Below are 12,492 nucleotides of genomic sequence, written 5' to 3'. Positions count from 1 at the left end.
TTCTCGAAGATTGAGTCAGCTCTCCCCAGCTATTCGAAGGGGACAAGGTGCCTCTGTAGTGGACCACCTGAGACTGGGACACATCAGAGCAATGTTTACAAAAACTGATAAATTATGTTCGAACCTGTCTCCTCTAAGATAAAAGGTAGGGACATTTGACTCGCCTGGTATGGGAGAGGAACCGGTGAGAGGGGGAGAGAAGGAATGAGAGGTGGATGGAGAGGGAAGCTGAGTGGGGAGAATTGAGTGGGGGAGCATAGGCACCAAGAGGACCAAGGTAGCAAGACCATCCTCAGGTCAACCTCTTGGCCCTTGACAAATGGGCAAAAGGGGGGGAGAGGGGGAGGGAAGGAGAGAATCAGCCGTTACACAATGGATTCGACCCCTGAGTCTCCTCTCGCTTCATGCGAGGTTGACAGTTGCTGTGTGCACTCGTCTCAGTGTGACAATCACCGGTTGTGCCTCCATCATGCTGTCTGTGGGGTCAGTGTTTTTTTCGACCCGGAGTCATGCGATATTTGTTGTTTGTATGTACTCCAGTTCACCCAAGCTACTGATCATGATATGCGGGTCGCCTGAGCTGTCCTGGTCCTTGCTGCTGTGTTGGTGACGTCTAGTGCTCATTTCGGGCGCAGGGATTTGAGGGTCGCACAGGTTCTTGGCCGCCCATTCTTTATGCGCGTCTGCTCCTGTGCGTTCTTGTTGTCTTGGGTCGCAGGTTGCAGCCTGTTGTCTACGGCTTCGCGTTGCGGAGTTTGTGGCGGCCACCTCCCGGGTCAGCCCTTTCGTTTCCTTCTCTTTGGGTGTGAAGCTCCAGGGAGTGGGGTTTGGGGTTTGTTTTGTTATGCCTACCTTTCTGGGTGCCTAACCCCGGTCAATGGCAGATAAGGAAAACCCCAACCACAAGGGGGTTTTCCAGGGCCATTGCTCCCAGAAACCTCTCTGAAGGGGCCAGGTTCTGGTGCTGGTCCCTGGTAGGTCTGAACTCCTTAGCTAATGTCCCGGTCTAATATAAAATACATTAGCCCGATAAGCTCCAGGGAGCCTCCGGGGCTCACCCAGAAAATGGTGTTTCATTACATTCAATGCTGGTTTTTTCTGGTTGGGCCTCTGTGCTTCCCTTGTCTTCACCTCACTTCCAGATGCATTGTTTTGTGGTCTTCAGCTCTGACCTGTGGATTTGTTGACATGGGAGTCAGGAGCTCCTGGGGTGCTGCCACCTATAGGTGGTCAGCTGTAACTAAAGGGGTTCAAACTAACCACTTTGTGTATCATTTGTGGGGTCATTTGCTGACTCACTTCTTATTTCTTTATAAATCATGCAGTTGTCTGTTTGGCTTTGCATTTGTATTGATGTTTTCTTGGTGAGGGTGATAATAACTATCCCCCCTCGTCCCCTCCCGTCCCTGCGTCTCTTTGAGTGATACAAGGGTCTGGCTCTGGTCTTTGGTAGGCTATTAAGAACTCCTGAGGCTGATGTGTCTCATGTGTGGATCTATCACAGCAAGCTAGCTTCACAAAGCCACTGAGGCCCAACTAGAAAGAGGAATTTTATTCCATACAATGCTAAGATTTTTCCAAAATGGCATCTCTTGACTGGAGACCCAAGGAAGTGGATGCGAGTCCTGTACCTGCGGGAATTTCAAATGTTGCAAAGTACCAATAAACATCTCGGGGTGTGACGTGCACCATAGGGTCAAACATAAGGCAATGTGATGTGCAGTGCAAGGGTTACAATTTTAGAAGGGTGTAACAGTGTTGTTTAGGACTTTGAATGTGTTGTATTTTATATATATATTTAGTATTAACATTAGAATGATTATTTTGCATTAAATGTTATTAGTATAAGCCATTCTCAGGAATAAATATGATAAATAAACATGACAACAGAATTATCAATTGTCTTTGCTTGCAGGCATGTGAGTGTACACTGAAGCAGGAGCTGCAAGCCTATGAAGTAGAATATCATGTACTGCAAGAGGAACTTGCTCTTTCACCTCAAAATCATACAGACTTCCAGAAAATGAAAGAAGCAAACAAGAATCTCAAGCGACAAAATTTAGATCTATTGGAGCAGCTTCATCATTCAAATTCACATCAACATGCCCTTGAAACTTCCAATCAGGTATTTGTTATGTGCAGAATTCAATCCTTTTCTTGGAGAACCCCTCTCAGTAGTTCCCAGATACTAAAAGCCATGGGGACCACACCAGGCCTTTGAAGACCCACAGCCATGGGGATCACACCAGGCCTTTGAAGACCCACAGCCATGGGGACCACACCAGGCCTTTGAAGACCCACAGCTATGGGGACCACACCAGGCCTTTGAAGACCCACAGCCATGGGGACCACACCAGGCCTTTGAAGACCCACAGCCATGGGGACCACACCAGGCCTTTGAAGACCCACAGCCATGGGGACCACACCAGTCCTTTGAAGACCCACAGCCATGGGGACCACACCAGGCCTTTGAAGACCCACAGCCATGGGGACCACACCAGGCCTTTGAAGACCCACAGCCATGGGGACCACACCAGGCCTTTGAAGACCCACAGCCATGGGGGCCACACCAGGCCTTTGAAGACCCACAGCCATGGGGACCACACCAGGCCTTTGAAGACTCACAGCCATGGGGACCACACCAGGCCTTTGAAGACCCACAGCCATGGGGACCACACCAGTCCTTTGAAGACCCACAGCCATGGGGACCACACCAGGCCTTTGAAGACCCACAGCCATGGGGACCACACCAGGCCTTTGAAGACCCACAGCCATGGGGACCACACCAGGCCTTTGAAGACCCATAGCCATGGGGATCACACCAGGCCTTTGAAGACCCACAGCCATGGGGACCACACCAGGCCTTTGAAGACCCATAGCCATGGGGACCACACCAGGCCTTTGAAGACCCACAGCCATGGGGACCACACCAGGCCTTTGAAGACCCACAGCAACTAACTAGGATGCAGGATCAAAACCTGGCCACCTCAAAGAGGCAAAAAGAGAGCCAGAGGCTCAGAGATCACCACAGAACCAAGTAACCATCAGAAAGCCAGAGTACTCTAAAATAAGTAACTGCTTGGAAATATTTGCAACCCTGATGAAAAGAGTACAAACAGTTGTTACCACTGGTAAATGTTTGCTGTAATGTGTCTGCCCACCAGCAGATGGCTGTCCAAATGACCTGGGATCTAGCCAGCTAGCAGCTTCATTCACATGCCTGGTGATGATCTGGGGCAGGCAGCTTTGCAGAGCCCCTGTCTCCTTTCCACTTTAGGTTTAGTGATGTTGACTGTTGCTGAAATAAATGTTGTGTGTGGGGGCCATTGTTTGGTATGAAGACAGGGTTGCCTTCCCTAGTGGCCAGCTTATGTTTCCCTTACCCTGCCAGGGTTGCCTTCCCTGGTGGCCAGCTTATGTTTCCCTTACCCTGCCAGAGTTCTCTTTCCTGTGAAGTTGGGTTTCCTACTCTATAGGCTGAATCCTTTCAAGTCATCTCTGGCAGGTCAAGTGATTGTAGTTAGCACAAGTAACCTCTGGCTGTGAGTCAGCCTTCAGCTCTCCTGCCTAACCATAGTTCTCTTCACTGTGAGGCTCGGGCTTCCTCCTCATTGTGTCATCTCTTTCCAAACTGTCTTGATTCCTGGTATGTACGGGTTTGCTTCCCACTGCATAGCTTCTTGATGAGAGGTTCCTGCTGCTCATTTGTACTTGAGAGGCTGTCACACCTAGTGCATGTACCAAGGGTGCACTGAATTGTACACATAATTGTCATTGGCAGCTTACACTTTATCTTGTAGATGGCTCGGGGTATTCTTTAACCCTTATGCTGCATGACGTGTCTAGGATTGATTTCACTAATTGTCTATAAACTGCATGACACAGTTGGGGAAGTTTTCAAGTACCATGTGAGAATTAAAACTCCCGCAGGTACACAGAGCTCACATCTTCATCAGGCCTCCAATAAACAAATACTGTACTATGTTGGAAAAAAATTGTGGGCAGATCTCCTGGGTGCGAGGGCCTCACTGCTGAGAGTGCAGCCATGAGTGCCACATGCAGCAACAGCTCACACCACTGCCATGCATCATACCCACAGTATCACTTAATAATGATGAAATAAATAAGTAACTGATTATTTAATGATTCTGACTGTGATGAAAACTGAGTACAAAGTTCAGAAATCAGTGAACTCAATGCTGGTTACAGTGTTCACAGCACAAGGCAGGCAGACATCCACAGCACACAGTTGTAATTTGGTGCATATACACATCATGGAATGGGACCTGAGGTTCCTTTTGAAAATAAATGTGTGGAAATGGATTCATATTCAGAATTTAGTGACCAGGAATCTGATAATAATAGCAGTGTTGTGGCTAGAGTTAACAATGTGGTCTGTATTGGTTCGCTAACTTTTTGGATGCTTTCCAAGTGGGGTGGCAGTGTCACCTACTCTCTGCAGCACATGGGGGGAAGGGGAGGTCCAGGTTCTGGCTCTGGTCCTTGGTAAGCCAAACGGAACTCTGTGGCTGATGTAACCTAGTAATTAGGAGCCATCTTTGCAAGATAGTTTCAGGAAGCCACAAGGCCTCACCCAGAATGAAGTGTTTCATGACATTCAGTGTTGTTGTTTCTGTGGGGAGCCCTTCCAGCTCTCTGGAGCTATCAGGCTAATATGCAATACATCAGACCAGGGCATTTGTCAATGAACTTCAGGCCTACCGGGGACCACGAGCCAGAACCTGGCCCCCTCAGAGAGGCACAGGAAGTAATGGCCCCTAGAAAACCCCCATGGTTGGGGGTTTTCCTTGTCTACCATTGACCAGGGTTAGGCACCCAGAAAGGTAGGCATAACAAAACAGACCCCACATGGTAAGAAAATTTCAACCGAAAACAGAACAGAGAGGCAGAACTCCCTCAAATCCCATGGAAACAAGTAAACATGCAAACATCACACCTCGCCGCCGCACCACTTGTTCGCGGAGCCCTTCCCTTTGCCGGCTACCCAGCAACTCCAGTTCGTTGGCTATTGCTATCTGGGGCGATCGTCAACTCTGGCCTTAGTTTCCTGGCAGTGTTTTGCCTTAGTGGTGTCCTCTGTTGTTCGTGGTGTGGTGGCCAGGTATACCTGAAGTGTATCGGGCTGCATGCGATTAGGGCAGCATTCCCAAAGTGCCCTATGAGTACTACCCTTGGGTGTCAGGGTTCTCTTCCCTGGTGCTTTCAGGGCACCATTTCCGTAGAGAGTTTTTGCTGCTTGGCATTTACCCCGCCCTTGGGGCCAGCTGGGGTTTCGTGGTCCTTGTTTTCTCGATTATTGGTTGAGGCATCAAGGTGTTGCGCAGCCAGCTTACCTATGCAGCGGCTGGTTCCTGTTTCCTCTGGGGACGTTGTACTTTTGCGGGTTTTTTCTTTTACTTTTTGTTTTGTTTGCCTGGTGTGGCTATGGGTCCTCTAATAATATTTTGGTGGCCCTCCTCTAAGCCCTTGTGATTGTACATGTCACAGGGGTTTCAGTGTTTTGATCTCCCTCTTGTTAGCTTTGGGTCTAACCGGTTAGCAACACCTTGCCCGGGCTTCTCATAGCAGTCAGCCTACGGGGCCTGGAAAACCCTGTCGGGGTTCGGTGGACCTGTGGATGGGTCTTCCAAGTTCCAGCTCGCCTCGTGCGAGTTTGAAGGTAGCTGTGTGCCCTTGTCTCAGGGTGACAGTCACCTCTTTTGCCTCCGTTATGCTGCCTGTTGGGTCACCGACACCTTTGTCCCGGAGTCTAGTGAGACGTGCTCTGAGCTTATTCACCTATTTACCTATTCTGATGACATTGTTATTTGGGTACAGGCTTCATCTGAGTTGCATGCTAAGTTTAGGTTGCTGCAACATGCTAGGTTGGTTACCTGCCCAGATGTCTTGAGGCTGCCCTGTTTTAATTATACGGACCCAGACTTGGGGGCATTAGTTGCTTTGACTTTGGTTCCATCCGCACTCCCTGGTCCTTCCCCTGTTGTTCGTCTTACCCACCCACCCCCTGCTTCCAACTTCCAAATGTCTGAGGGTTTCATAGCCAGAGCTGGTTTAATTGGTAATGAGACTCGGGGCAGCTTCGGGGGCTGCCCCATTCAGGTTGGGGACGGGGGCAATCGAGCTGGTTTCTTCTGCCAAGGCTTCTGGGTCCCACCAGCATTCAGTATTCTTTTCAGCCTTTTCCCTGGCTCTCTGCCTTTTCTTCAGGGGTAGAGGGTATGGAGGACTGCTCTGCCCTGTGTCCCGATTTGTGAGATCCTGGAGCTGGGGAAGAGTTAATCTGGGGGGCTTAGACCCCCCTTTGACCCCGCTTGGGTGTTGGTGCCCTCTTCACGGGGTTTGTTGTTGCAGGGAGCAGGGGTTTTCTTACCCCCAACCCAGTATTAGTATGATTTTTAGGTTTAGGGTTCAGTTCTGGGTTCCCTTGGGTTCCTCAGCTCCTTCCTTCTAGAGGTTTTCTGCCTCTCGTATCTCGCCTAAGAAGGTTTGGGTTACGCTTGCTGCATACCTTCTGCAAGACCTGGATTCTGCCTCTATTATGAATTTGTCCTCCTTTGAGTTCGGTTCTTCTTCGCTGTATTGGGTGCATTTTGATGTTCCGGAGTCTTCCTGACTGGCAGACTGCCCATTCTTTTGATTGGGAGCATGGCATAGGTTCTGTCGGACCTGCATGCTTGAATGGTGAGAAACTTCTACCATTCTACAAGTTTACCTGGAGGGGGGGGGCAAATTTGAGTGCCTTAATGCGTGCTTGTTCGCCCCTGTACTTCCTTGAGATGTTGTCTTGTGCAGGTTGCCTCCCTTTCAGCGTCTTTGGTTGCTGAGGACTTGCATTTTGAGGCATTTTGCTTCGGTCTTTCGCTTCTTTTCTCTTCTCGAGCTGTACTCGGACTGGCTTGAGGAGGATGTGGGGGCATTGAGTGTTGGGCCTTTGTCTGGGGTACTGGATTCATTGGCTAGGATGTCGACCGCACTGTTGAAGCTGTTTGCGTTGATTCTCAAGCAGGCGGTGTCTCTGTTCTTTACTTTTCGCCTCGCGTGCCAGCAGGCTGTGCTCGCTCTCTCTTTGGAATCCGCATGGGCCCTGGCTCTTAGGTTTTCATCACCGTATTGTCCGTTGCTATTTGCAAAGACTGCTGTCACGCCATTTTTGCAGGCAGCTTCGTCTAGTTGTCGTCCTATGTCAAACTCAATGGTTCTCCCGGGGTGGCATTTCTTGGGCTTCGCAGAAGGGTTGTGCCCGGGCTCAGGGTTCCATAAGTCGGGGTGGGCCATTGGTGCTAGCTTCTGAGCCAGCGTTGACTGGTTGGCGTGATGATCACTCTGCTCATCGGCCCTATCGCAGGTCGTCCCATTGATGACCTGCAAGCAATAAACCAACGTGCCGTTGATGAGGGGAAGGCTCGCACTGTTTGCTCACGCCTGGTCCCACGATTCGTGGTCATTTTGGGTCATATTCTCCGGCCTATGGTGGCATTGTGCGGCTCCTCCTCCTTTGGGGGGTTCGGGGCTGGCAGGCAGGCTTCTTCCCCAGCATTCCGTTGGGTCATCGCAGAGTGAGTGCGCTTGGGTGTGATTGAAACGAACCCGTCCCTCAGGTGGGTTTCCTGCCTGTTTCCAGTGTCGAAACAGGACTGTGCAGATCTGTGGTTCATTCTGGACCTGTCCCGTCTGAACCCCTGGATTCTTTGCCCCTCCTTTTGGATGACCACTCTGTCCCAGGTCCGGCTTCTATTGAAGCTGGGAGCTTGGATGGTGTTCATGGACCTCAGGGATGCATGTTGGCACATTCCCATTCATCTGGGGTTCAGGGACTGGTTAGGTTTCGTAATGGGGTGTCAGGCTTGCCACTTTCATTGCCTTCCTTTTGGCTTGAATCTGGCAACTCGTGTATTCATGAGTCATACCCGGGTTATGGTTACCTGTCTGCGTCTGCTAGGGGTTCGGGTTCTGGCCTACCTCGACAACTGGCTGGTGTGGGCTCCCAGCCGGTCTGCTTGGCTGCTCGCCAGGGGTGTGGTTCTTTTCCAGCTCTTCAGGTTCCTGGTGATCTGGTTATGTCCCAGATTTAGACCTGGCTGGGTCTTGTTTGCGACTCACGGACCACTTCCATGTCTCTTTCTCCAGAGGCATTGCTGCAGCTGCGGTCTTGGGTCACTCGAGTTGCTCGAGACAGTTGCTCGAGCAGTTGTGCGAGAGTTTGAACTTCGTTGTGCTGGTCTACCCACTGGGTCGGTTTTGGCTTCGGCATCTGTTCTGGTTCCTTCAAGGACAGCCCGTCTACCTCTCGCATTTGCTGGGTTTGGCCTCCGAGGGGCCTTGCGTCAGTTGCTGGGTTGCTGTCTTCCTCTTCGATTTTTGGAGGGGTTTAGTGCCTTGGCAGCTACCCAAGCCCTCGCTCGATGTGTTCATGGATGCATCGTCTCTCAGCTGGGGCTTTGTGACCAGTCCTCAGCAGGTCAGTCAGGGGCAGTGGGGTCCATCCTTCCATCAGGCTCACATCACATTGTGGGAGCTCACAGCGGATTGGCTGTCGCTTCAGAGGATTTGGGTCTCTTGGGTTTCGACCATCCGGCTCCATTCAGACTGTTCTCCGTTGGTTTAGTGCTTGAACCATGCGGGTTTCCTTCGGTTCTTGCTTCTTTGGGGCTATCTTATCTTGAGGTTATCATGAGATGATTTCGGGGCTTTAGTGTCCCCGCGGCCCGGTCCTCAACCAGGCCTCCACCCCAAGGAAGCAGCCTGTGACAACCGACTAACACCCAGGTACCTATTTTACTGCTAGGTAACAGGGGCATAGGGTGAAAGAAACTCTGCCCATTGTTTCTCGCCGGCGCCCGGGATCGAGCCCAGGACCACAGGATCACTAGTCCAGTGTGCTGTCCGCTCAGCCGACCGGCTCCCTAGCGACCAACTGGTCCCTTAAATTGACTCGTCTGCTTGTTTCTCGGGGTTTGGCTCTCCGCGCGGTTCATATCCGGGGAGTGTCCAACGTCCTGGTGAACGGCCTGTCTCAGTTCATTCCCCTGTCCACAGAATGGACAGTCGATGCCGACTCCTTCAGTTGTCTCTGCTGGACATACGGGCTCCCGGAGGTGGACCTCTTTGCATTGGTATGGTCTCGGCATCTCCTGATGTATGTGGCGTTCTTCCCCGAATTCTGAGCCTTAGCAGTGAAGGCTTTTCAGCAGGACTGGTCTAGGCATGGTTACATATACCTCTCATTCCCATGTCCAGCTATTGCTTTGGGTTCTGGCTCAATTGGATTCTTACCAACTGACCGGAGCATTTTCTGCGGCTCCGCTTCTTCCAGCAGATGAGACCGGTCTGGTACATGGCTGGTTTGGTCTTCTCCTCCGCTCTTTGCGTCTGGTCTTTTCAATGCTGGTTTATCACCATTTGTATGATGATCAGGTGGCTTTGTTGATGGTGTCCCACCTGACAGCTTCGTCTCTGTGACAGTATGAAGTTTCCTGCTATTCTTTCTGTCATTTTCTCTCTCTCTTCGTAGGTTATCTTCTATTTCTGATTGGGTTTGCTTGTCCTTTCTTGGCTTTTTCAGGACCGTCATTTGATGCCGAATACTGTCATCTCGTATCGTGCTGTCCACGCGGAGCCGCTCCGGCTTGCGTTCAGGGTAGATGTCACTTCTGCCCTGTTCCGTAAGCTTTCTCATGCTTTATTTCACCTTCGGCCTGCTCATGCGCCACCTGAGTCATCCTGGTCCTTGGACACAGTGCTCTCCTATCTCTCTTCTCGATTCATGGTGGCACCTTCCATTCAAGATTGTTTTTCCAAGACTTTCTTTCTGTTGGCATTGGCCTCTGGGGGTCAGGTTGGTGAGCTTTATGCTCTCCTCTGGTGCAGGAGTTTCTGCTCTTTCAGTCCCTGTAATCGGTTTGTTCGGTTGCAGCCTTCTCCTTCTCTGGCGAAGAACGAGACGGCTGCTTTTCGGAGGGGTCATTGATGCTTGGTTGATCAGGCCGGGGGGTGCATCATGTGTTGTATCCTGTTGCGGCTCTTCGCCGTTACCTGCACGCCTCGGCTTCTGTGGCAGAGGATGAGCTTTGGGTTGATCTGGTTTCCCTCATTCCCTATTCCAGGGCTCGAGTCTCCCAAGACGTTCACAGGGTTATTAAGTCTAGCCAGCCTGCGGTCTATCCCCCATGCCCATGACGTTTCAAAGTTTGCTGCTTTGGCTACTGTGTTCAGCAACATTATCCTGGACTGATATTCGGGGTGCGGGGATTTTGGAAGTTGAACAGGGTCTTAGCCGCCCGTTATTTGGTCAACATTTATGGTCCTGGGTGTTCATGTGTGGCTTTGGGTTGCAGGTTGCAGCCAGTTGTCTCGCCTTCGAGTTGAGGAGCTTCTAGCGGCCGCCTCCCGGATAAGTCCCTCTTTTCCTTATCTTTGGTTACGTAGTTACAGGGAGCCAGAGGGGCACCCCACAGAAAACCAGCATTGAATATAATGAAACGCCATTTTCTGGGTGAGCCCCGGAGGCTTCCTGGATACCTCCCTCCCTCCGATCAGTGGTTTTCGCATTGTTTTGATGCTTAGCTTCTGAACTAGAGTTGCTGGGTAACTGGCAAGGGGGATTCAGGCCTCTCCCCCTCCCCCTCCAGAAAAAAAAGAGGGCTGCACGGACGAGCAGTGCAGTGGCGAAGTATGATATTGGCTTGTTTCCTTAGGATTTGAGGGAGTTCTGCCTCTCTTCGATATTCGGTTGCAATTTTCTTAGTGTGGGGTTTGTTCTGTTATGCCTACCTTTCTGGGTGTCTCACCCTGGTCGATGGGAGATAAGGAAAACCCCCAACCACAGGAGAATTTTCCAGGGGCCATTGCTCCTCTGTGCCTCTCTGAGGGGGGCGAGGTTCTGGCTCGTGGTTCTCGGTAGGCTGAACTCCATTGACTAATACCCCTGGTCTAATGTATTGCATATTAGCCTGACAGCTCCAAGGAGCCTCCAGAGCTCACCCAGAAAATGGCATTTCATTACATTCAACGCTGGTTTTTTCCTGTGATCAGGGAATGTATTTTAACAATGTTAGAAAACTACACCATATTCATGAATTATTTTATTTTTTGAAACATAATTTTGATTTCATCTACTAAGATCATATAACATTTTCTGGTCTTTCTGATGAAGCCATAAAGATGACAGTGCTGTTATATTTGTAAGCTAACGTTCTTGTTATATTTAAATAAATGTTTTATAATTAATTATTTGTTAAATTTTTAGTAATGTTGCTTATGTTTTTAAGGCTAAATTTCAAAGAAATATAAATGTGAAAATGTTGTTCCAGAGTACAGTTGACTCAGGATCCGTAAGTGAGGCTTCCTTGCACACCATTTTACATATTTTTGGCCATACATTATGTTTGATCAAATTATTAGGATAATAATATGCAATATTTCCTTATTTTATAAATATTTTATTTGAAACTTTCTATGGCTAAGGTGGTGAACTGTGGCCCATACCCAAAGTCAATCCGTGTATCACCCACTTTTACCAAACTCTTGTTCAGCGAAATTGGTGATCAAATTTTGTTTAAAAGTGTGTATTGGAGCTGGAGATACACTAAAGCAAGCCTTGCCAAGTCAAGGTTTCACCATAGTCAAATACATATCCTCATTAAACTCGGTGGCATATCTAGAGAAAATAGCTTCTATGGCAAGCACTGAAATTGTGCCCGTGTTCAAACATATGACACCCCATCTCCCATTTGCAGATTGTGATTTAACAAAATAATTTTCTTTGGGCAGAGCTTACAGCAGAGTCAGCATCATTTAGAAGTAAGAGTTCGATGGTTGGAATTGGAACGTGGTAATCTCAAACACCTTGTCGATTTGTTAGCACAGAAAGTACCACCGGAGAGCCTGTCTGGCATCCCTCCTAACCTGCAGCGTTTTCTACCTATTAATAGTAAGGTAAGATCTTTAAGCATGTAATTTCATTTCAAGTGTTGTGTTACGTGACGCAGTAGTACAGCTATATTGGGCAGATGTGATGTGGCACGCATTTCGCATAAAAAAAAAACGAATGCCGCATTGGTTTTTGCAGCGTAAAAATTGCACAGGAGTAAGGGAATACTCAGATGAAAAATTAAGACAATTTACTCTAATATAAAAATGGACAATTAACATATGAAAAATACCCAAAACCTTTGATAGAACTCACTTGGCTAGCACACAAGAGAAATAATAATAATTACACACATGAATAAACTTACTTTAATACAAAAATAAAGGTGATAGTGAAAGAATATTCACACAACACCACTGTACAACCTGCACACAAGGAAGCTGGTGGGGCAAGTGTTGCATGGAGGCCGTAATGTTCCCCCGAGCACCGGAAGAGACCACTGTGGTGAGCGAGGTCACGAGTACTTATATCCCTAATGGTGATGTCACATCCTTTGTCACCGAGGCTTGGAATGATGAGCCGGCGGCATAATCGGTGGTTAC

At 49.2% G+C, this 12,492-nt stretch overlaps 1 protein-coding gene across 1 annotated transcript in view; it reads left to right on the top strand.

The window, feature by feature from the left end:
• plx (PTB_TBC1D1_like and TBC domain-containing protein plx) overlaps positions 1-12,492 on the top strand; it is a 172,384-nt gene that overhangs the window by 149,646 nt on the left and 10,246 nt on the right. Inside the window, exons 24-25 of the mRNA XM_069306560.1 lie at positions 1,916-2,125; positions 11,791-11,955. Coding sequence (XP_069162661.1) covers positions 1,916-2,125; positions 11,791-11,955 — 375 coding nt within the window. The remainder of the gene's footprint in view (positions 1-1,915; positions 2,126-11,790; positions 11,956-12,492) is intronic.

The sequence above is a fragment of the Procambarus clarkii genome, chromosome 58 (assembly GCF_040958095.1).
Source record: "Procambarus clarkii isolate CNS0578487 chromosome 58, FALCON_Pclarkii_2.0, whole genome shotgun sequence".
NCBI classification, from domain to species: domain Eukaryota; kingdom Metazoa; phylum Arthropoda; class Malacostraca; order Decapoda; family Cambaridae; genus Procambarus; species Procambarus clarkii.
The sequence above is the reverse complement of the archived record's forward strand: the minus strand, read 5'-3'. Positions and strand labels throughout refer to the sequence as shown.